This window comes from Topomyia yanbarensis, chromosome 2, assembly GCF_030247195.1.
Source record: "Topomyia yanbarensis strain Yona2022 chromosome 2, ASM3024719v1, whole genome shotgun sequence".
Taxonomy (NCBI): Eukaryota; Metazoa; Arthropoda; class Insecta; order Diptera; family Culicidae; genus Topomyia; species Topomyia yanbarensis.
In genome coordinates, this window is record NC_080671.1 from 160,220,852 (window position 1) to 160,247,398 (window position 26,547).

The following is a 26,547-nucleotide window of genomic DNA, read 5'->3' on the forward strand; positions in this document are numbered from 1 at the left end:
CAAGAAATTTACCGTCTGGATATTTTTTTAGAGATGGGAAACATATTTTCTTCATCAATATTACTTTTCATTAGAAGAAATAACATTTAATTATAATATTGATTGAATATATAAAATTAAAAATTTACTTTCCAATGTGTTTTGACAGATGAAAATAAAAACATCATCATTTCACTCTCGTGCCGTCTGACGGGCGGCATCCAGCGTTAGATCACGAATAGCATTTCTTCTTTATATGAATTTTAAGCGGTTTGAAACAAATAGAATTAACGTTTGAATTTTTTTCAGTGTGTGTATGTACCTGGTATTCCTGGTGGCAACACTGGTTTATATTTCCTTTTCTTTCATCCCTTCGTCTGACGTTTGGTTGGAATGAAAGCTTTTCGCTTTTGAGGCCTTTCCGTCTTTTCACTTTCAACCGGTCGCAGAGAAAAAGAGTACGGTAGAACGTAAACAATCAACGATAATCGTGTTATTTATCATTATTTTTCGTGATTTTGTGACAATTTTCTACCAAAATGGGCACGAAACGGAAAAACATGGAGGATGAAATGTCTAGGTAACCTAATATCGCAGTTTTCTACACATTTATAAACTGTTCTTTCTCAGGTTTGAAGCAGAGATTTCCAAAACTGCAGCCGCTTTGCCATCAAGCAGCATGTTGTCAAACCCTTTCATACCCTCTCAGGTGCGCACAGTGATTGGCTCTCAAACGTATAATCAAGTACAGCAAAAACTGGCCACTGCACCTACCCGTATTCCACCTCCACCGATTCCGCCTTTCCTTCCAACCTACTCAACACCAACGCAACAGCAACACAATCCGGAAAAATCATACTCTACGGAACCCACTCCAGCTGTTGTCAGTAGTGCACCAAAATTGTACAATGCTCGACCTACGGTTGGTACGCTACCCAAGGTTGACACTCCTTCTGGTAGCGGTGGTCCCATAGGGCCAAACATTTCATCCGCACCAGTGCAATCGGTTAGTTAAAATTATTCATCATGGATAATCATGCTAATATTGTAATAACATTGTTTTCAGTATGATATTGCCAACATACAGTTTGAAGTGACTACCAAAATTAAGAAGCAGAAAACTGAAAAGTCTGGGCCTAATCCAATAGCCGAAGAAGCTATCAAAGCCGCACGAGCATCTTCAGCGCTGCAATCATTCGGAAACGCTGACCGCAGAGGAAAGAAAGATCGTAAGGTAGTACATATGATTTGTGAACATATCCCGAAAAAAATCTATTATTCTTCAATTTACCAGACCGTTCGAGTCGCCGGTGGTCAAACATGGGAGGATCCGTCACTGGGTGATTGGGCCGATGATGATTTCCGTATTTTCTGCGGCGACTTGGGAAACGACGTGAATGACGAATTACTGACACGAACTTTCAACAAGTATCCATCGTTCCAACGTGCCAAAGTGATTCGTGACAAACGAACGAGTAAAAGTAAGGGATATGGATTTGTCAGCTTTAAGGACCCACAGGACTTTGGTCGAGCAATGAAAGAAATGGATGGTAAGTAATGCTTGGACTTTGTTTATTGTTGTTCTTCCATGCACATTTACCAGACAGTAACAAGTACTTTGAACAGCGCACACGAGTACAACATGAGAAGCAATTACATATTTGTGCACATAAAGATAATCTACATAGTATTACACAGAGTAATCATAAGGTGATGACGTTCGGCGTGCGTTGGTTGAACCGCATGTCTAACCCATCGGTCCCCAGCCATAGGATACGAACAGTTGAGGGACATTGTAGTGCCTTCGAGGCGAACTGGATTTCGCTGGCAAATAGGCACTGCTGTCAGTGTATTCGTCATCTTTGGGGCCATTCCGACCATATTCACTGTGGTGTGCATTGGCTAGCGGATCCGCATAGCGTGTTCCATGCGGCAGTATTCTTGGTTGATCGAGAGAGATTTGATCCTCCCCGGGCCGCAATTTGTTCTCGTCATCCTCTTGCTGACGAAGTTTCTGCAGCTGTTGTTGCTGATTCTGCGCGTACGCCTTCTGTGCCTTCGTGTAGTGATTGAGGTAAAACATGGTGAAGGGCATTCCGGAGGCGCCCCATCCTCGAGACATGAAGACATCCTTTTTGACCTGTGGTAGCATATTGTTGCCGTTGACCTTTAGCTGTTGTGACGGAGTTGGGTGCCCTTGTGACGAATTGAGCAGCATGGCGAGGCACAAATAAAAACAAGTTGAAAGTCGACTCTGGAAAGATAGTGGACAAGAAATTCTGTTATCATTTTGCTGCTAAGAGGGTCTTGTTGGGCGTAGTAATGTGACTGCAATCGGGTTAAGGTTCAAATAGAAAAAAGCCCGTTCAACTATTGCGTCGATGTTTTGGTTTTGGTACGCGATTTATTATTGCTTCAATCAAACAGTCAAAGAAGTAGGAAATATTTTTGGGACTTATTGTTTGTAGTCATCTCACATGGTATTAACTTAGCTTTTTAATTTTCGATTTTATTTTTATATATGTGTTATATAGATTTCCAACTTTTTTTTGGTAGATCGGAAAACTTTCGATGTTGATGATCTGTAGTCACATTTACAAATATATGTATGAGCTTGAGATTTTTTTTGCTCTAATTTATTTGACACGGCTCAATGCGTTAGCACAACTTAGCCGCGGATCTTTTATGTTTTTACAAGAATCAAAAATAAAAAAATAAAGTTACTGCATGTTCATCGGGTCTTTTTGAAGCAGCTTGCTGCTGCGTGTTGAGATCCTTTTTCTTGGCGGTGATCCATCAGTTGCAACTTGGTGGTCAGTCCGTCTGCCTTCTCTCGCATTGTCGTTCACGTCCATGTCGTCATCAGTACTGCTTTCATGCTGTTCATTATCGAAAGTTCTAGTTGGTTTCTTATACTTATGGATCGCTGTTGTAACTCCGTCTTCATCGTCATTTGTTTCTTTATTCGCGATGTTGGGTTTGGAGGCATTTGATGTAATCGTTGTTTCCTCGCTTTTGGTAAAGCAATTTTACTGGTACTGGTACTGGGTACAATCATTACTGATTTAGTGCTTGTTACTGCCCGCAGTCGTTGGTTTAGCAACCGGTTGTGGTTTAGCATCCAACCACTGAGTATCGGTCTTGCTTATAACAGATGGACTTTCCTTAGCAGCCTCTGCGCAAGGTGATCCGTGGTGTAGCGGCTGATCACAGAATTGACAAAGAATCTGTCCTGGATACGTAACTAATGTTCGCTAAGTATATGTGACACCTTGGATTGATTTGCATTGGATGGTCAGGTAGGAGGGGTAGGTTTTGTCGGACGCATTCTCACCTCAAGAACACCGTTGCGAAGTCCTGGGAGAAGTTTCTCAAAGTATCTTCCTTAACACAATCGACTTATCCGTATTTTGACATGTGTTGTTTGATGACGCTGACATAAGTACGGGGTGCAAGGTCATCAAACTTTACTTCAATAGTGTCATCGTCTAAATATGCTGGGGTGCTGTATAAAATGTTATTACATTCGACGGCGTTATTAAAGTTCTGCGAAGCAATGATTTTGAACATAATCAGTACCGCATAAGGTAGATGATGGAATTGCACAGCAGTAACTTCTGCGGTTATTTCACGGAAAAACGTGATGTATCGCATCCGTTTCCGTCACTGTGGAATCAGCATCACACGTAGTCTTTCTATCAAATAAAGCTCGTGTTAGACCAACAGTTCAGGAACAATTAGCTAAAGTTAAAATGGAGCTTAAGTTACGTACATTCAGCTACATCACGTCAAAAACAGTGCTTTGGTCACATTTAGAAGTTTAGCACAGGCAGAAAACTTCATTGCAAAGAACAACATGCAACACTAGGTCGAATTTAATATCACCAGAATCAAAATATCCGCGTATATGGAAAGCGAACATTACGATTACATCAAACGAATCATGTCGTAATATGGAGAAGGAGAATCTATTACGAATGATACCTGGAGAATTTTTTTCATCGGCATTCGCAACGGCCTTCGTATTGTGAGGATGCGAGTGGCTAAACCAATTCTTACATGATTCTCGAATGCAAATCACCGAAGGAAAGCGTAACCTACAAGCAAACAACACTAATCACATGTCCCGGGCAGACCCTAACATGCCAATTCTGTAACCATACAGCCCCCTACGGAAGAACATGTGCGGAAGCAACTAGTAAAAATTCATCTGCTATAGTCAACTCTAACAAGCAGCCACCGACACTTACAGATAAACCAAAAACAACGATCCAATTGAGCAATAATGCAGGTACAACGACCACGACAACCGCTCCCAAAACAACGACTAGCATCGCCAATAAAGAAGCAAATACCGATGAATACCGATTTACAGCAGCGATCCGTAAGAAGAAGAAACAAGAACCTCTGATCGTTAACAGCAAAAAAGCAATACCGATGAAGACATAGACGTGAACGATAACGCGAGAGAAGGCAGACTGACCCCCAAGCGGTTTCACCGCCAAGAAAATGAATTTCAATTATTTTGTAAAACTTCTAGTTAAGCTCCAAACACGGATTTTCAATTCAATTTTTTTTCACTGCGATGCAAATTGAATTTTTTTGGGAAAAGTACATATTTCAATGTGGCTACCCTGATGTTGGCGAATTTCTTCGTCGCACAGTGATCCAGAACTGTGAAAAGCTAGCCGAAAGTAATTATCTCGTGGGTGTTGCATTTTTGCAATTTGGTGTCTTTGAGAGTTTCAGTACAAGGAAAGCATCTGCTCTTGGCGTTGACATAATAGTTAGTTCAGAAATATACTTTCTCAAAAAAATAATTTTTAGGATCCGTGTCTTCGGCAACATTTTAGAAAGTATCATCCCAAAAAATTTTTTTTTTATTACACTAAGTGGCTTTCTGTTTTTTTTCTATTAAAATAATTGCTTTAATAGGTTTATTGCATTACGCCTGAATAGTGGTGCACCGAGAATACTGGGTCTTTTTCATGTTTTGGGTTTTTCATACTCTGCACCAGCCTTAACGCCCAATCATTAGCCTGTGTGCGCTGGTGTGGCCGTCTGGCGGGTCAATTGATTTTTGCTGTAGGCCGTGTTTACAGCCATTGTTCCACAGATTAATGGCAGTGTTGGGGGATACGGCTCACAGTGGGGGTCATTGTGTGTCGATTTATCGGTTGGTTTCCTCATTGTGGCGTTCAGTTCGTGCACTCGAACCGATTCATTCTGGAAGATTAGATTGGATAAATTAAGGTACGATTAATTTACCGACGCACGTAAATCATCCATTCCCGGTCAGCATGGAATGAAAAAATTCTAACAGAATGCAATTGACGTTAATGGTAAATAAGTATCATTTGCTGGCATTTAGACGATGTCAAGTAGTTTGATTGCACGTGACATATGTTCTTTTCATCTACTTCATTACTAAGCTCTTGTATTTCTAGTAGTTTTCTTTTATACTTCTCATGTGTGCAAAAATAATATCGATCGATTTATACGCTGCTACTTAGAGGTATCATCATGATGATGAGTTATGTTCTACCATAGACCATGCGGTAGACTTGGGTGCAACGCCCAACTCCTACTAAGCAGAAGGCAAAGAATTCTTCACATTTCCTTTTGATCATGCCCATATGAGTCCGCCTAGTTCTAGTTTTCCGTTCTAAGTTTATAACTGATTCGCTCTAGAATACCTATCCTTCTTTCAATTTCATTGCTTTTTTGCTAACGTTTTTGGTTTCGGTTGATGTATACGCGGTTGCACACTAGCCGTGAAGGATACAGGCTCTTCCACGTCAAGGTATAATTTTCAAAGCTTTGGTTTAAAACCCGTATTTAAAAAGAGTAAACTTTCATGTAGGAAGCTTATTGAATTGGCCTAAGATGAAGCTGTCGAATTGCACAAAAAGTTTTTGGGTGACGAATACCTCCAAAAGTGACTTCTTGAGGTCTCATGAAGGTCTGTCACTAGCTACTTTTGCTTACCTAAACGGTGGAAAAAATTTCAATATTCTTGAACTTCACTCTGTCAGAAAATGTAGGTCCATCAGAAGCTTAAACATCGTAAAATCGCATTCCTGGTCCTCTCTTCAAAATCATCCAGTGCAGTACTCTGTGTCACTCTTTTGAGTTTGAACCGCTCCTATGGTAGTCGGTTTTTGCTAGTATTGCTCTTCTTCCCTCCATTCTTCTTCTGGGCCGCCGATGGATCAAGAGCCCTTGTCGTTGTGTTCATTATATTTATTACGCATAATAAACATGTCGTTTGCAATTTTTCATTTAACCCAATTATGGAAACGTGTTTGATAAGGACAGTGTAGATGCCATTTCGCAGTGATTTTGTTCACATGGGATATCTTTTATACTTTTTGTACGCTTTCTTTGTACTGTAAACTTTGGAAATGATTACACGGTGCTACAAAAAACGAACTGTTCGAGTGGTCTGTTTAAGGTTGTAGATCTCGTCAAATACAACACAAAACCACGTTTGATCAATTTAATATACCCTAAAAATCTTGATTTATAGCAAAAAAAAAAAATTTTTTTTGAGCTCGAACATTGGAAAACAAATAACGGAAGATATAATTATAGCATGTTATAGTGCGAGACAATACCTCACTAACCTCTTAAGAGTTTATGCGAGCAAATTCCTAATTTGGAAAAAAAATAATAACTCTGCCATTTTTCAACCGATTTTTATGATTAACTAGTGTCTACCCGTCGCGCGTTGCTGCGACTTTCAACGAAATAGGAGGATAACACAATTTGTTCCGAAGCGCCATCTGGCGGGCAGATAATCCCCAACCAATAGCACACAAACACGCTCCATAACAAATGTCTACTACGTAAATAAATAAAGTTTCAACTGGAAATCGAGACCCAATTAGTACCAATGTTAAACTCCGTCATATTTTGGACTACGTAGGAGATTTTGTTAAGCCTATCAGAGAGAAGAATCGGCTGTGTATGATGCAAAGCTGACATTTTCCAATTAGCCGTATATATTCTTTCCTCGCGTGATCCGGAGTGTTTCATGAATTTACACCATCTTATGCAGGTTTAGCTTGACTTTTCGTAAGCAATTCTCAACAAATTTAAAGGTGACATGTTGTTTAAAAGTTATTTTTTACCAAAGTTTACAGAAAATATATGCACTATGACTGGCGCTATCTGTGAACGTTTTCAACGTAGAATCGCCAATATAGTCCAATCTTACAAATCTCATACGAGTCATGCGTTTAGCGTGTACTGTGAAATTTACTGTCAAAATGAAATCGATTGCAGGGATGCCAGGTGCACAGATTCTTTGTTACACAGATTTTCAATGTGCTGAACAGATTTTTAAAACTGCACAGAATTCCACAGCTTTCTCTTATTATTGCACACTTCTCACCAACCTGTCAAAGTGCGAGAAATCAAATTGCCACTGAAAACTGCGAGCTGTCAAAGTACATAGACTTATCCAGCTGCGTGCCGTTTTGACGTTTGAATTGGGAGGAAAACAAGAGTGATTTTCTCATTATCTCCGCAATAATCGTGATGTTGCTTGACTGTTCTACTTGAGTTGACGGTTGCAGGAGATTTCTTCCATATACATGGAACCGAATGATCCATCGGACTTTTATTCACTTCCGTTTCATATGCAACGTTAAATTCGTCTTCGCAACAGATGCGATTCTCATCTTCTCAGATGAACATCATTGGTTGCACATTCGGGTGCAGAAAGTGTTTCTGACCGGGAAAAAGAGATGGGTGAATAAGATTTAAAAATTTTAATGCAAATTCGTAAAATCAATGTGAATTAACGCTTACCCTTGTGATTTATTTTTATGGATTAAGAAAATCTGAATCCCGGAAATGCAGGGACCAAATAACGCTATTTTTGCAGAGAGAAGCATTGCAGCAAAATTTTACCCAGACATCTCTTCTCTGCATTTCAAAAATGTTAATCCAGTTTGGTTCTCTATGATAAATGGTTTTCTGCTTTAAATTACATATTTACAACATTTATCCGGACGGGGCATTTCTGGAGCTGGAACAACCAGATACCGCACATTTTGGTCTACCCATCACTTTTCTTAAACTTTGTGCAAAAAATGAATTCCACCAACTATCAATATTTTTGCATTAATGACACAAAAAATTTCGGACATAGCACCAGTTAAGACAATATGAACGACTACAGTAAAATTCAGACCTTACTTTAATCGTGTACACTTTGCGTAAGCTCTTGAAGGAGCTTGTTTTAAGAGAAAATATACTTTTGCATATAAAATATTCAAAATAATGCATAAAAAATTGTGAAACGATCCATAAAAAAGTTGTCCATGTTCCATAAAACAACACTGAAAATCCCTAAAACAGTGTGAAAGATCCATACAACCTTTTGTATTCGAATACATAGCATTTCTAATGCTCATTTTTACATGTCCTATGGGCCAAGAAAAGTTATTTAGCAGACATTTTCATCAAATTTATGTATGTTTTTCTAACATTTTATTGCTCCATTTTCGTAATGGCGGTGGTCAGCTATTTTCGTCCGCGTCCCTTATCACATATTTTATAAGGTGATTCATCAACAGTTATGCAACTAATTTCCCTGATCTTATTTTATTGCAAATAATTAAGTAGGTTTTATTTTATTGTATTCAGAATTGCACATAATTTGTGGTATGTAATTTTAAATGTTCTTTGATTTGATAGCATTGTAAGGGAACACGTATCCGCCGGTTGATGCTAATCGAGCTGGCTTTTCTTTGGACTGATCAAACTAATTTCTTTTTGTTTATTTGACCTGCGAACTGCGCGGGGAATACGCATGGTCTTGTCTGAGTGAAATGATGACTGTTGATTTATATATTAGGGGTTGAGAATTGGCAGTTCGTGAGAAGAATCAGAAGCTATTTACCAATTGGCTGCAGTTATATCAGCACGAAGAATATATGGTCGGATTTGGGTCAGACCGGACTAAGTCGCAAAACTTTAAAAAATGAGATTGAATAAAGATTTTTTTCAGGTACACTCGACTTTCAGCTGATTTAAAATATGTTACAATAAGCAAGAATTATAGCAAAAATTTATTTCAAATTATAATGTAAAGGATGCTGCGATTCAAAATGTAAACTCGTTTTTCTCGAAATCAATACAATGTCATTTAGTCCGGTCTGACGTGGTACCGACCATATGTTTTATTGTCATATTTATTGACTTACTTTTAGTCTCATTATTTAATTTAATGAAATCAAATTAATTAATTGTTCTCATTGTATTGAATGCTTTCAACTTATCATGTTAACTATATATTTTTTCATGAGTTAAAAAATATTCTAGCATGATTATTCACGTAAAAGGTGACTGGTTACTTTTTTTCGTTCTTATTGTCCCCAATCTTGTTTTAGTAATGAGTGTAAAAATAAGCGTCACCGGTTGCAACTGCAACTGCAACAACGCGCGCGAATAATGGTAACATAATAATTGTCATTTTATTTGCTATATAAATATCAAATATATACACGATAAATAATACTTCAATTACATAGGTATTGCCATTTCTATATCGACCAATGTCTCGAAACACTAAAGGTAATCGCTTTTCATGATATTGTATTGTTTTTAGAATGTCGTGATTCGCCGGAATAAAGAAACAAGGAATAATGACATCGTGAACATACTATTAGATTCAATTAATCATGAGCAACACTCCCGACTGTCGGCAGTCCGGAGCTGAAGTTGCTTTTTTACAAACCGATCATTTCCAAATTAATTCAACAAACGATGAATCATAATTACATAATTTCTCGGCAGCTGGCTGCCCAGAGCAATAAACACATGATAACACTTCTGAGAGTTGCATAGATTGTATCACTTATAAAGGTGAATCCAAATTTGTGTGATTCTTCACCCCATCTTACATATTATTTCCTTAATTTCTACAAAAAATCTTGGGAATGACGTCATGTGGGTTTTTTTTTCCTGTACTATTGCACCATGGGCAACTACTGATGAAGATTTGCTATTTGCATATCACAAAATTTGTAGTGTACCTTTTAGTGATCTTTTGTGTCACCGCCGCGTCGACACAAATGAACACTAGTGTAATGTCTGTTGTGAAACAGAAGACTGGACCGTACTGTTAATTTAAAAAAAAATTGTCGGTTGTCACGGTAAAGATAGACACGTCTACCTTTATCAGGACACATGTTAGTGAACTCGGGTGATTCGTAGTTATTCTGCCTAAGCTCGACCCTCATTAACAGAAGACAAAGACTAAACCCGTACGATATTAAGCCTGTTCTAATGACCCTGCCACTTCTAGTTTTCCGATCTGTTTACTTCACATCCTTGCTCTCACTTGAGTACTATGGCTCTAAGTTTCATAACTTTCCCTACCCAGTAATCTCTAGCTAATTGAATGTCGGTATCTACCAAGATATATCCTGATTCATCTTCCTACCTACGAGCACCAATCCTATCCTGCGACACTTGTGGGTGATGCAGAGAATTCTGCGGTCATAATAGTCACAAGTGCTGAACTGTTAGTTCCTTCCCATCCCAAAATTGACCTACATGGGCGTGGCCATCTAAATTATTAATCATACTATAATCTAAGTTTCTTCAGGTTGCACGTTGAGTACTCCTCATTATCTTACAATTGGCTCAATATGCAGTTTTAACATGCTTTGATCAATCACGGGAAGCTCACGGGCGGTCAACGAAGCTAAGCTAATTTCAGGTGCCAAAAGGAATATAATTTAGTAAAAGCGTTTCCTGATTCCTGAAAGCTCTCTTCCTTATGTAATGTTTGGATTAGGTCAATTAATGTCAAAATACTATAAAAGATGACATCATTCTTTGTGTTTATTTTTATATTTGTCTCCATCTGCTTATTTTAATTATAATAATCCATTCATCACACGTGGCATATCATTTTCAAACTAGATCCGTATATTCTAAACATCATTTGTTATTCAATTCACTACTAATCCTTTTCCAAGAGCCGGCAAACGGAAGCGTGTATAAGCAATGCACGCAAACCGGTATAAAACTTAATATTTTCTTCCTGCAACAATCAAGCGAGATAATCTTAAGCCGTGGATTTATCCGCCACGATATAGCATATGTTTTCTCATCTCTTGCGGTTCTATAACATTCTATTTCTGCTGAGAAAATCAAACGGTTGAGATGTTTTTCCTTCGGAATATCCGTGGGCGCAAATAATGTGGAACTTGTTTTGCGGTGAATAACGCCCTTTCTTTTCAGTTTCGTGAAGGACGTGCGAATCCTGTACAAAGTACGCCGCGTCCCCACCAATATATCGCTGATTTAGGCTGGACATCGATGCGTATCGTGCAACATCAGTACGTGGTGATACTCCATGCTTAGAATCGTGTACATAACTCTACCTAGGTCAGTCGGCCAACGACTTACCACCACACAATGTTCGAAACATCTTCATCACTCTTGCCCCATTATCACGTCCTGTATCTATGGTCTATCTATAAGACGTCACATTGATAGACTTCGGCCTCCACGATTTACGAAGCAGAAATAAATGTATTTTATTTACAAAACACGTTCTTTGTTTTGAAAACAAGCCCGCTGGAGTAATGTGAACTCGTTACACGGGCACACTACTATAAGAAAAGCATTGAATTCCCAACACTGGCCTCAAGGAGTGTGCGGTTGGCGATAATAGACCACACTTTTGGGGGGGCCTATGCGATTGTGGGTTCAATTGTCATTATGGGAACTCCACCGATGTTTACAAACAAGTAACTGAGCAAAAGTGATAATTTGTTGGCAATTGAGCATCAGCACAGATGCGATGAAGGAACAAATTGATTTATAGCTTTCGGTCGTAAAAAAAAAAACAAAATAACGTAGGGTAAATTACTCTTACTCGTGGTACACATCGGGTAGTTCCCATAAGCGCCTACACATTTGTATTTTTATTCCTGATGGCAGTTCATTCGATGCGGACATGGCGCTCTATTGCAATGGTGCTTTCTAGAGTGTGTTTTGTCTGAACGAGGCGTGACAATCTCGATTATCAGTGGTTATCGATAGCTGGTAGTTGAACAGTTCCACTCAAAGCTTTGCACACACTACCTTCCCACGTGGATTGGCGGGGTATTTGACAAATTTGCAACATAATATTCGTGGCGCCGTTGACTCTATCAGTTGTCCAAAGGATGCACATGTTGCTCTCTGCGGTTAGAAGGCTATGCAACACGGGATTATCATTAGGCTGTATCAGTACGATCTCATGTGAGGCATTCTGATGTTGATAAACCTGTAATGGTTAATTCGACCGCTAGATAGATCCAGATCTAATATAGTCCCGCTACATCCGGGAAGAATTATGAGAGTTTACAGCACAATGGCGTGGGTGATGGATTTGTTGCTGTTTCAATAGAGCTTATTTTCAGATTATTAGTCTTGATAATCGGTCCGCGTGTTTGTCAACAGCCCTCGACAGTGACTTGATATCAATGAGGGAATCTAATCCCAATCAAGTACTTGCTGATTGACAGACTTCGGTCATTGAGTTTTGCCTTTCTATTAGAAAGAAAAGATATGCAATCAATTCGAAAATTGACTTTTTAACCGAGCCTAAGGATGGTTGCGGGTCCTATACCTTTCGACTCAGATTATTGAGATCGGGCATGGTCTGTCTGTAAATGTGCCTTCGGAAATGTCTTTGTGTTTGCACTGAAATCAGAATGGTAGATTGCAAACAAAAATAAGTGGTAGTATGTCGTTGGAAAGGTCATTTCTTCTTCTTTCCAGAACACCCAAAAAATGAAATATCGGTTAAAAATGACCGAATAGAAAATTTTTTAGCGTCGAAGGCCCTGAAAAATAGGTTTTCTTCGCTAAATATCACGATTTGGAGTGTATAATAAATTCATCAAACATAGTTTTTCAAATTTGGTAAAAAAGTTCACTGCGGGAAAATTTCATGAACTTGTACAGAGTTGCATGAAAGTGGAAATGATTAGGGATATCGTCTAATTTATTTATTTATTTATTTATTTATTTGTTTATTTATTTATTTATTTATTTATTCATTTATTTATTTATTTATTTATTTATTTATTTATTTATTTATTTATTTATTTATTTATTTATTTATTTATTCATTTATTTATTTATTTATTTATTTATTTATTTATTTAATCCTCAAATGGGCGTAAAAACTTATTATCTTTTCGTATTTTCACACCTGATTACAACGGATTCTCACTACAATAAAGTATAACCACATAGTACACAGCATTACAAGAACAAAAATTACAAATATTGCAAAAATTGAATCTTAAAATCTAAGTCATCCTTCTTAGTCTATTTTTGATAACATCGCAAGATATAGAAAAGTCAAAATGGTCATAAACGCTATTAAAAACATTACACATCGTCCTAATGGGTTCGTTTTGACCAGACTCGGTGCGTTGAAACTCGAGTCCTAAAAAGTTATGCGATCTGAAACTTCTCGGGGCCACATTGACATTTATTTGTGAGAGAATATATAGAGCATCTATTTGAGCAGTTAATATCTTCCCAACAAATATTGCTGCAAATGTTTGACTAGAGTTTCCATATCGAGCAGACGACAGCGATCGAGGTATGGTTGTAGCTCTGTTGGATTATCCCACGGCAGAGTTCCAAAAGCAAAACGGAGGAATTTTGCCTGCACTGATTCTATTCGGTTGATCCAAATGCTCGTTTAAAGACACCAAATGGGTGCTGAAGTTTCCAGAACAGATCGAACAGGTGAAAAATAGAGTACCCGCAAACAATATGGATCAGTGAACTCTCCGGCGATTCTTATAATGAAGCCGAGATTTGTACTTCTCTGTGCTACAACATGAGAGTAATGATTTCTTGTACACGCTGAGAGCCAGCAAGTTACGATTAAACCAACTACAGAAAGCATTTAAGTGTTGCTGTAGTTCCATGCAATCTTCTATTGACCGCACAATAAAAAATCGTTTGAGATCATCGGCATATATAAGTTTACACCCAGTAGGTTTAACATAACAAACGTTTTTGAAGAACAACGAGAAAAGCAACGATCCTAGATTGCTCCCTTGAGGCACTCCCGACAAGTTGATGAAACTGTGTGACTCGTTATTACCTAATTTTACAGATAGAGAATGATTTACGAGTCATAATTTAATCCACCCTATAAAATTTGCCGAAGCGCCTAGTCCTTTGCCAGTAGAAGAGAGTGTTCTACACGATCGAATGCAGCCTTGAGATCCGTGTATACAGTATCGACCTGAGATCCAACTTCAATATTTTTAATACAGAGCGAAGTGAATTGGGCTAGATTAGTAGTTGTCGATCTACCAGGGAAAAAGCCATGTTGGTCCTTCGATATATCTGCTTTGGTTTCGCGGAACAGCACGTTTCCTACTAATATCTCAAATAACTTTGAACCAGCGCAGAGTGAGGTTATGCCACGATAGTTCGCAACATTTTGCTTATCACCTTTTTTAAAAACTGGAACATAACTGATTTTTTACAAAACACACGGGGAACGCTGATTGCGACAGTGATTGGTTAAAAATTAGTCTTAAAGGCGTACACAATGCGCTTGCGCATCTTTTCAGTATAATGGAATCAATACCAGCTGGTCCTGCCGATGTTGAAGACTAGCTTTTTGATAGCAGTTAGAACGTCTTCGTCAGTGAATTGAATAATACCTAAATTAATTACATCACGAGGGACATCCTGAAGGCTATGTTAATAGCAGATGTCACAGATGCCGCTTAGGTTGCTTGATGTTTCATTTGCAAGGAGCATACTGGAAGGAAGCCCGTGAATTTGAATCGTGAATGTAAAAGAAATTAAGAACCGTGAATGTAAAAGAAATTAAGAACCAGTTCACGAATTCATGAATAATGTTTTTCTTAACTATTTCACGAGCACGAATAATGAGTTGTGATTAATATGCTAGGAGTCATGAACTAGTTGAAGAATCCGTGGATAACATCTTATGATTTTTTGTCAGTCATTTCACGAGTACAAATTGTAGGTTAGAACTAATATACTAGGAATCATAGATTAGTTAACGAAACCATAAATAATATTCTGAGTTCTGTGAAATTGTCAACGCAAAAATATTAACATTGTGTCCGAAATATCGTATTAATATAGAATACATTTAAGCTCTCAATATAAGGGTCCGTTTCGAAATACCAGCAGTGACAAGTGCGTCGGTTTTTGAACGCTAATAACTTCTGTGGTACTGAATGAAACAACTAAATGTTTGAACTAATTCCGTTGAATGGGCAATTACAGGTCGGACTCGATTATCCGGGCATTCGATTATTCGGGGAAAATGATTCGATTATCCGGGGATATGGGGGAGGGGGTCTGGGTTTTCGGGGAATGGGGGGTCTAGGGTTAACCACTCAAATTTTGTCCTACCTCAAAAATAGTTTATATATGGATTAATCCGCGGAAAGTGACAAAAACCCAAAACATGGAATCAACCTTCACGGATTGGAACCAGTTTTAAAGTAATTGTTCATCTAGAGCCAACATATAATTACCTAAATTATTGTCTCGTTTGAACCAAGCCTTGGTCCATGGACACACTCTTAATTCTAACAAATTGTTCAAAAAAATTGTTTTTTACGGATTATATCCCTGGTACTGCTTGCACTAGAATCAATCTGCGAGTTGATTTTTGAAGGATTTGTTCAAGTAATCTTGAAAAAAATACTAGTTTTTAACGGCAGTGTTGCCAAATATGCAACTTTTTAGGTTTAAACTAAAAGTAGATTTTTCTCATAATATTCATATCGGTTACCGCAGGCCTTTTTGATACATAAAAGATCATTATACCTACTTTGCTCTGTCGGTTTGTGGCACTCTCTTGGGATAATGATAATATGCTTCCCAGGATTCTGCTTGGACACTGTATTGTTTCACACACTTATCAAACCACCGGACACCATGCACATCACAGCTCCAGTAGTACGACGCAAAATGACCGATAGCCGTGCACACCACAGCCACCAGCGCTAGGAAGGACCGCCGACAAACAACACAACAGCTGCCAGCACACGACGTGTGAGCCACCAGATACTGTGCACTTCACAGTCACCAGCAGCCTACACGATGAATCTCATACAGCTGTGCACACCACAGTCACAGCGGAAAACACCTCAATTGGAATGGAATGGAAGCTTATTTAATTCTTTAATATTCAAGGATGAAACGCTGGTCGCCCTGTTGACCAAATCGTTCGTTTCAATCCTCACACCAGCCGCACAGGTACGACGCCGATGGTAATATCAGCAATAGCAGACACACCACGTTCGCTAATCGTCTCGATAGTTTGCGACGAAAGAGGAAGCAAAAAACAGCACGCTCGCTGGGTGGGGCTCTCTCGCTGACCGATGCTGAGTCATACACTTTCTCGCAAGCTGCTTCTGGTCGTCGTGTTGACCAGGCTGGCTCTACTCTGCTACTCGATGGGTTTTCTCTCTCTCGAATGAAAGATTATTTTCTCTTTGGCTTTTATTTCCGATGTTTACTTGTTAATGGCACAAAACTGAATGAATAGGGAATCGCATCTCGCGGGTTTATATAATGGCTCGTTCACTGCTCTAGCCAATCAGCGCACGCCACTATGACGCGTTGCTCGATCGTTCTGGAAGCGTCCATCGCGTACACTTTTCAGGATTCTGATCTAAGTATTCTTAGCATTCCTTAGAAACTATTTTAGAATTTCGATAACATCCTTATCCGTCTTTCTACGGTTTTTTCTCTGAATTTTGATGCAGGATTCTAGAGAAAAGCTTCATAGAGGTCTGGTGGAATCTTTCTCAAGATAGAATTCTGCTGAAGATTATGATTTATTTAAGATGCTGATAGAATCATGTTCCCATTTTCAATGAAATCCAATGTAAAATTCCGATGAATACTCTGCTCTAAGTTCTAGTGGACTTCGACACAATATTGCTCTTCTCCTATTATCCCCTTCAACAATTGATTCCTGCTCAGAAGTCCGATGGCTTCTTTAACTCCTTCATGCCCATGTTGTTGACAAACAACCACGTTTCTAAATGTCTATTACTTTTGGTTTACACAATATATGTTTACAACGACAAGCAAGGATAATAACTGGGACTAATATCTTTCATTTGAGCAGTTATAAATATTATCAGGAGAAAAGAAGTTTAATCTGATTGAGTTCCGCTGAAGTAGTGCTGCCAGGGATAGCTTCTGTTAATGATAAAAATGAAATTTTGTAGTATTTTCGTAGCCTGGCAATATTATTGAAAGCTTGAAAACTAGAACTTTCTAATTTAGACTGCCTTCAACTACACTTTTTCGTGCAATTGGACTAGATTGGAAGGTAAATATTGAGCAGCTTCTAGCACTGCGAAAGGAGCAGCTATCTTTTTAAACCAGGTTTTTTGTGTTTTATGACGCCAACAGTTCTTAGGAAAAATAGTTTTGGAACCCTATATGCGGTAGAAAAAAGTTGGTAAAGAAAGAGTTAACGAGACTCTCATAAGAAATCCGACAGGCATTGGAGGCAATTTCAATTCGTGGGTAGCTCAAGCAAAGATGGGCTTGGCTATGTAAACAGGGCACCAGTGGTACTTCTCGCTGAGGCGGCCGGGAACCAATCATCTACGTAATCTTTGGTAGTCCTTCGCTGGTGACAAACATGTGTGGGAGAGTTTACGAAGTGCGTAGTGATCACCTGACAATCCGGTATGACATTGGTCAACTAAATTATGCTACAAGGATAAGGACATGGATCCCTTTGTGGAGGCATAATGCGCAATCTTCTAGCTAGAATGCAAGTTAAAAGAAACGTTAGCTGTGATATGTGACACCACCACGTAAAATAAAATGGAGCCAAGTAACAGACGAACCCAAACAACTTAATTTTTTTTCTAGTATACGAGTAATTAACCGCGGTAAATCAAAGCTCCTGGTAATCGGGTAAGGCCTATATTGCAAAAGACACATCTTATTAAAAAGTATCTCCTAGAATTATTGCAAAAATAGCTATAAACAACTAATACATACCATTAACTCGTTACCAATATAAAAAACTAGTGTCAACCCGTCGCGCGTTGCTGAGACTTTCAACGAAATAGCAGGAAAACACAATTTGTTCCGAAGCGCCATCTGGATTATCTGGGCGGATAATCCTTAACTAATAGCACACAAACACACTCCATAACAAATGCCTACTATGTAGAAATTTTGACGGCAATCGGTTAAGCGGTTTGGGAGTCCATAAATAATATACATATAAACATTGACTTTTATTTATATGATAGATAGATAGATAAGTTAAAACCAACTGAAAATACAAATAACACCTTGAAATTCTGAGAAATCGACTAGGATCAAAATAGATACATTTACATTTTCCATAATAGGAAGATTTACCCTGATTATTTTATGTCCAATTACTTTACGGATGAAGCTTAAATTTATGAAATAACACAAAAAAAGTTTGATTCGATTATCCGGGTGATTCGGTTATCCGGGGTGAGATTTTTTTTGAAATCTCCGGGTAATCGAATCTGACCTGTACCTACTATAAATGACGACAAAATAGGTTATTAAAAGTAAGTAACAAGAAGCCTCTACCGATTTTCGGCGGTATAATAAACTTTTTCTTTGTTGATAGATTGGCAAAGAAGCTACTGCAGATTTATTTGTTTACTCCGTGTAAGTTAATAATGGAAATCCGCTGCCAAATTAATTGCTTGTGCTGGGCTGGTTAACAAATTTACCTCTTGTGAAAGTGTAGCGGCGGTGGGTCGTATTATTATTTCATTGTATGGAATAAAGAATGTTTGAATATTTTCAGTTAGTGATAGTATCAGTGAAAATCTGAATTGTAAAAATATCGCACATTTGAAGTACGGGCTCGTACTCTTCGGTTATATCCCAGATATTAACCATCCATCTTTTTATGAACCATGTATATTATGATTTTGTAAACTATTTCACGAATGCTGAATCGTGATTAATATATTAGGTATCATGAATTAGTTTACGAGGCATAAATGGATTCATGAATAATAATCCGAGTTTCGTGAAATAGTTCACGAGAAAATATTCTGATATTGGATTGATTTTATGAAATAATTCACAATCACTAACCAGATCATTAACTTTTCTTTTCGGTCCTGTTTTCGTAATGTATAAACGCGATTATCCCATTGTTCAAGGCACTTTATTCACGTATTTGGAAACATTTTTTTCGCATGTTTGCTTCGCTTCTAAGAACCAATATAATAACAAAAATGACCTGAGATTGGTACTTGAGTACAACGAAAACTGGAAAATGGAAAATCACTCAATTTTACGATTCTGCTGATTACTTTCCCTTAAACCTAAATCATCAATTACTACTCTTCATGGAGCTCATTGTGAATCGTCTAGAGTGAAAATTAACCGTTATGTGTCCGACGCGGTATCCGGGTACCTTCTTAGGTTTCAATTAATGAAATTCCCATGTTTTATCCATAGCTGGAAATTGAAACTTTGTGACATCTTAGAAGTTCATTAAGTTAAGCTTTTGGGTTAATAATATTGTTGATATAGTAAGAGGGGGGAGTGAGGAGGGGTTCCTGATTTTTTTTACTACGTAACAGGCCAACGTGGGTACCCGGGTACCCACAAAACTGAAATGCCAATATCTAAGGTAATTTTGAACCGATTTTGATACTTTTAAGTTTTTTGGATTCAGGAACTCATCCACTTTTGGACTTGGTAAAAATGCATAGGGTTACTTCATTCGGTTCCCGGGAATCCGGATTTCCGGAAACTTGTTCCAGTGTTGGGATACTGTTTGTGAATTTCAATGAAATGGCAATATGGGTATCAAAATTCTTGGAATTGCATCAGTAGACTGTATCCCGCGGTTTTGGAACCATTTGGTCATTTGACCCCGGAACGGACATTCCAGAGCAGGTTCCCGTGGGGCCGTTAGTGACCATTCCACTCCAATTCCACTTTTCGAATTACCATAGGGTCCCGTAACAATAAATAACAGACTTCCGAGACAATTTGAAGAGTTTTGATACTCATATTGTTAGGATATTATTAAAATTTACAAATCATACCCTAGTACTGGAACAATACTCCGGAAAATCCGGATTACCAAGAACCAGATCCGTTCATCCATTTTTACAGAATCAAAAAGTGGACGAGTTCCTAAATCCAAAACATCTAAAATTGTCCAAATCGGGTAAAGGAAACCATAGTTATGAGCATTTCGATTTGTGGGTACCCGGGTACCCTCGTTGGCCTCTTAAAGGTGTTTTTTTGTTGGACACATAACTGTTAAGTAGAGTAATACTGAACAATAACGATGTATTTGCAATTATTCGTTACGGTTTACTGCCCATAATCGCAAGTCAGTCCCATGATCTATGGGATTCCCTATCTACATGCACAGAAAAAATATTTTGTAATTTTACATTTATTTTCATGCACATATTTGGAGCATGAATATAAATGTAAAATTAAGTTCCACTTCAAATACACACCAATCTTGTCGTGCTTTAATCAACGAATTTTATTATAATTTTACACGTTGATTGAATATTACAGTTTCATTAAACGGGATACCAATGCACTTTAATGTATTTTAATCCAACATTTCTGTAAAATAAATGACATGTAATATTACACGAACAAAATTGTAAAATCATATGCTTTTTGATGCTCTCATTGAGTGCATCGAATTCAATTTCAATCAGATTTTTGATTCAAGATTTGCATGTTTACATTCGTATTGATTTACATGTCGCTTAAATTTCATTATTTTTTGGTGTGTGGGACTAATTTGCGATTATAGGCAGTTTACTGAATCATGCTGAAGTTGAACAATCTCCAGAACGGTTAAGGATGATTTAATTGTAATAGTCTTTTATGTTTACTCAACCAGACCTGCTGTTCTATTTTTCTGTTCTGTAAAGTTCTTGATTTACGCTACGTTTCGTTAAACATGTCGTTTCACATTTAAAATCTTCTGTTGAGCACGAAAACTGTGACGGGTTTGTAATTGTCTTTACTTTCATATTTGACCCATTTCCAGCAGAATCGACTGAGGTATGGTAATTTTTTTGCGATAAAAGTACTACTTCGGAAAACCATCTCCTGGCTATTCCCAGTGAAGGCAAAATTTGACATTCATCTGCTTCAACGTCCATTTAGCACTCCATCGCACCGTGCGTTTGCTTTGGCTCCCGAGCGTTTCAAGTGAACCGTAAAATTAACTTGCTTGTATCCTCTTGACGTGAGATTATTATTTTTCAATTTGTCGTTTGTTTTGAAAAAGATCTGAATATTTCTTTTAGAAACCTTTTTCGATTTGATTTGGCTTTTGTGGAACCGGGATAAGGCACTGTCTCACAGACCGGCCATCATCCCGATCAAAATCAAGTAACAAAATTATAGCAGAATGCACTTTCGATCACACTCACAATCTGATCTAGTTAGTAGTCAAAATAATAGAAAATTATAACAAATATCAACACGATATATAGTTTTGATAAATGTTTGTTATGAACTTTTGATCGGGATATGTGGCTTTCCCACCAAGAGCGGATCGTATTGTGAGTAGGTTGTTAACATCAGCCCACTAATTGAATTGGCTGCGTACAATGTCGAAATAGTCAGTTATTTGATAGTTTTAGGTGTGCTAAAATTTCTTTAAGTCTCATGTTCTGCATGCGAAGCTTTCCGTTATTATTTGACCAGCATACAACATTTGGCGGGAAATTTGGTCTTTTATATCCCACAAGATGATCAGCGGAGATTATCAGGCAACTCTTATTGGATAATCAGCAGTCAAACATGATGAAGTCAGTGTGCAATCCACCAAAATCATCGTCACAACGCAACACAAAACTGACCTGCCACATACGTTTCGTGTGCAAGGGCAAGGCGCTAGATCAGGCCAAAATTTTGACAAATTTTTGTGTGACATGCACCTAAAAAAAGTATTTGACAAATTTGAGTATTCTATTGTAATTAGGAATGCCGCTAGAACCATTTATATAAAATCGCCCTGCATAATTTTGATGTTCGTTTTTCGTCCCTTCCACAAAGTCTGCACAAAGAAACACAAGAGTGCGTGGTATATTGGACTGAGATTCGCTCAACTATCCGATTACGGTTCTTCCGCACGTTGTCCTTTTGCACCACGATTTGGTTACTATACAGCGTTTTCACTAAATTAAATTACTATTGTGTAGTGTGCGAGATATGAATTCCAATTACGATAGCAACCCATAAAGAAAACCTAGGACACAAAATAGTGTGGGTTAGTTTCGCTTTGAAGAATGTTTCCATCTATCAAGGTGGCGTTGGAGGGGCGAACTGCGATGCGAAGGACCTTTAATTGGGGATGTCATTTTTTTACTGTAGAGTTTGTATGCCAGTGGACCGAAAATATATATCCTACACGCTTTTCCTCGCATCCTGGATAAGAGATAATGAAAACACTAAGCATGCCGATGAAACTCCGAACACCGATTGTCTTCAGTTGTGGGTAGCCCAGCTTGGTGGATTGATATGCGGTGGATATTGGTTATTTGTTTCTTTCTCGATTCATCAGTGTCTCTCTGCGTGAAAGTTAGATGTGAGATATTAGTGAAACAAAGCAACATGATTTTTGTGCTAAATTATACGCTGCTGTTGATTGTACGAGAGGGGTCACCTGATTATTATTCATATTGATTTCTAAATATGGCTTGAGTCTTACAGATCAGGAGAAGTTAAATTTCATTGTTTGTTGAATTTAACAGTTAACACTAATTTTCAAATGAGGAAAGCATTTGATTGCAGAAATTTATTCTAGTGTTTAAGTTGCGACATTTTTACTTTTTGATTCTAATTATTTGCTATTTTGGCAGTATCACGTTAAGCCGCTGTACAGTTTTTATACTTTATATATTTTATTGATTACTTGGCCTACAATCGATGGAATGCATATAGATTTGTATCAACATCTTTGCTTCAATCCTTGGAACCAATATAATAACACAAATAGTCTGAAAAAGAGTAAAATACTCGTGTTTGAGCGCGCTGAAGACTCGAAACGAGTGCCTCAATTATCGCCCTGCCTTTTGAGCAAAGGTGTTGAACAAAGATAGCATACGCTGCTCTAACCAACGCACAGTGGTCGCAATGGTACCAAAACGTGCGTTTAATTAATGGTGCTCTAGGAGTTGATTTTAGCGATTTGGTGTGTTAGGAACACTTTTTATGATGGAAGCCCCCTTCTTTTTATGTATACTGAATTGTGATTAATCCACCTAAAAGTGAGATAGAAAATTTATTTCCACTAACTTTCGAGATAGAGGCATGACGTCAATGACAAAGTTATAGAAAATTTTACTGCAAGAAAACATGTTAAACATGAAAACTCTCCACAATGTAATGGTGCTGAGATAAAACGCATTGTTTGTGGGAGGCACCCAAAAAATCATTTTTTTACTATTACTTTTTTCTGAGATTTTTGCAATTCTTGAAATGTTCCATGAAGTTGTTGAAATTAAGAAATTACAGATATTTGTCGAAGACGTCAACATTTTTTATTTCAAAACTAAAGAGTTATTAAATAAAGTGGGTTAAAAATACCGCCATTTTGAACGTCAATTACTAAGAGATGTGGAAATATGTGGAAGACATTTCGATTCTATGAGAAAGACAGTGACAAGTACTACAAGAAAAAATACTACTCTCAACGGGCATCCACCGGCCTGTATACAAAAAAATACTTTCCGGCAATGTATGTTTTGCATTTTGTAACAAAATAATTACGGCTTTTTCAGCATAACTCTTTTAGCGATTTTTTTCTATGTGTCTAATATTCTAAAAAATCATTAAGAGAGTAATAAATACGCATATAAATCGTGAACTTTGAATTTCTGTTATCTGAAACTTAACAGGATTTGGAAAGTGAACACTATAGACGTTTTAAAAGGTTTACTGTATTTTCATGAGTAGGAACCATAGCAAAGAGTATTAGATATCATTTTCACGAAACGACTATGGAGTCAGAGTTGCTATTTAGGATCCGACTTGCCAGAAAATCTTTAGAAAATTATTTTCATTTTTATTACATATCTGTCAAATTTTTATTCTCAAAAAGGCAAGGGGTCATAGGCTCGGCTAGTTACAGTTCCCTAGTTTCAATGAACTTGTAATTCGAAATACAAATGATCGAGAGTTTTCGGGCTTTCGATTCTCTGACTGGTAAAACGGCAAAAAAGAGGCTGTTGGTTTCATTGGGTCTTAGAAGCGATGCTTTATGAAGTCACAATTTTCGCTTGCCTGTTTGAGGGTTGATTTCAAATATTTAATCATTCAATGCGGCATTCCCTTGCACACCACGCACGACCACGTAATCGTATCATGAAAACGGCATATAGGGTAGGCGAGCCCTTATCCATCTCATTAGTCGGGGTGTCACACTATTTCGTTGATAACTCGACTTAGAATGACTTAGAATTGCGCTTAAGTAAGTATCATCATATTTGCTTTGTTCCTAAGAAGTAGTACAGTTAGACTTTTTGCCTGGAAAATGTTAAATGCTTGGGTTTGAACGAAGCGTAAAATCGAGTACAACGTGCCCTTATTCATCCTACGATTTGAGCTAATGCGTTGAATGGAGATAGCAGATACTTCTCTAACTAATGAGTTCCAATGGGTGGGATGAATAGAGGAGCTAAGATGAATTCGAGCGCAGTAACCCTAATACTATTTGTAATGGATTTTACTCTTGTAAAGACAGTCAAATTTTTTTGCGCTGTTGATTACTTTTGTTGTTGTGTTAGTTTATAAATAATTCGTAAGTTGGAGATTACAGAGCTGAGAGTTTTGGATTCATATGTGTACTTTGACATTTCCAAAGATTTTTTAGAATATTCGTAGGATAGAATAATACATAGAAACAATTACTAAAAAAGTTATGCTTAAAATGTCGTAATTATTTTGTTACAAAATGCAAAACATACATTGCCGGAAAGTATTTTTTATATACAGGCCGGTGGATGCCCGTTATGAGTAGTATTTTTTCTTGTAGTACTTGTCACTGTCTTTCTCATGGAATCAAAATGTCTTCCACATATTTCCACATCTCTTAGTAATTGACGTTCAAAATGGCGGTATTTTTAACCCACTTTATTTAATAACTCTTTAGTTTTGAAATAAAAAATGTTGACGTCTTCGACAAATATCTGTAATTTCTTAATTTCAACAACTTCATGGAACATTTCAAGAATTGCAAAAATCTCAGAAAAAAGTTATAGTGAAAAAATGATTTTTTGGGTGCCTCCCACAAGCAACGCGTTTTATCTCAGCACCATTACATTTTGGAGAGTTTTCATGTTTAACAAGTTTTCTTGCAGTAAAATTTTCTATAACTTTGTCATTGACGTCATGCCTCTATCTCGAAAGTTAGTGGAAATAAATTTTCTATCTCACTTTTAGGTGGATTAATCACAATTCAGTATACATAAAAAGAAGGGGGCTTCCATTATAAAAAGTGTTCCTAACACACCAAATCGCTAAAATCAACTCCTAGAGCACCATTAATTAAACGCACGTTTTGGTACCATTGCGACCACTGTGCAACGGCTTCAACTGAATGGGGCGATACTAGAATCAAGGCAAATATAGGTTCATTATCCCATTTCTATCCGACATTCTAACGTAATGATATCAGAAGAAAGTTGAATGCTAAGAATCGATGTCGAAGATTGTCATAAATAAACTGAGACAGGATGTGATACCATGGCAGGTTCGGCGTTTAAACTGAAGCACACAGTACCAGGAAATGCTCGTTTAACGCGGTTACAATGTTGTTGCAACAATGTTCTCCTATTACCAATAAGGATAGCTTAGTTCCACACTTGTGTTATCTTTTTCGATACATGTTTCAAAACAACTAGGATGATATTTTTTTTCGATTACGATGTGTGTGCTTTTCTGTGGAGTTGTCACCTGTACAAATACCACCGATAAGACATCATTGATTTTCCGGAAGTGGCTTATTGGTACTCTCGCCATATGCTTATTGCTGGATCGTTTCCCAGATAGATATAGCTTTAAATTCACGTATCTGTGGGCCGTATTCTATAACATCGACTGCCAACTCACACAACTTCCCACCAAGGTTTATCCAAAGTCGCGATCCGTGAACATAAGAAAGTGTCTTTTAATTTTAATTGTAATGGATTGAAATAATATGTGCTTTGTTAAATCCAGAAAAAAACTTTTATTAGTTGATGAGCATTTGTGTAAAGATGGGGATGTTGGTACATTCGATTCTTAGGAACAATGAAGTTTTTCCAAAAAAACAACAATAATTTGAAAATATTATAAAAAAAGTTTGGAAAAAAATAAAAGAAGTATATTATGATATGTTAATGTTGAAAAGATATACGTTATGTATGGGTGCGCTATGAAAATGCAAAATTTTTAACACTTAGATGTGAGCGCTTTTAATTTGTATTTCAGCCATTTAAGAGTTGTGGGATCACCGGGGTCTCAACTGTC

The 26,547-nt window shown here is 37.5% G+C and overlaps 2 protein-coding genes across 2 annotated transcripts in view; one reads left to right on the forward strand and one right to left on the reverse strand.

Annotated features, from left to right (window-relative positions):
- Positions 1 to 388: 388 nt before the first annotated feature.
- LOC131681916 (RNA-binding protein 42) overlaps positions 389 to 26,547 on the forward strand; it is a 42,235-nt gene continuing 16,076 nt past the window's right edge. Inside the window, exons 1-4 of the mRNA XM_058963014.1 lie at positions 389 to 559; positions 610 to 985; positions 1,046 to 1,213; positions 1,274 to 1,529. Of these exons, the coding sequence (XP_058818997.1) occupies positions 519 to 559; positions 610 to 985; positions 1,046 to 1,213; positions 1,274 to 1,529 (841 nt within the window). The 5' untranslated portion in view covers positions 389 to 518. The remainder of the gene's footprint in view (positions 560 to 609; positions 986 to 1,045; positions 1,214 to 1,273; positions 1,530 to 26,547) is intronic.
- LOC131681918 (uncharacterized) overlaps positions 1,546 to 26,547 on the reverse strand; it is a 30,445-nt gene continuing 5,443 nt past the window's right edge. The window contains exon 2 of the mRNA XM_058963015.1: positions 1,546 to 2,233. Coding sequence (XP_058818998.1) covers positions 1,727 to 2,233 — 507 coding nt within the window. The 3' untranslated portion in view covers positions 1,546 to 1,726. The remainder of the gene's footprint in view (positions 2,234 to 26,547) is intronic.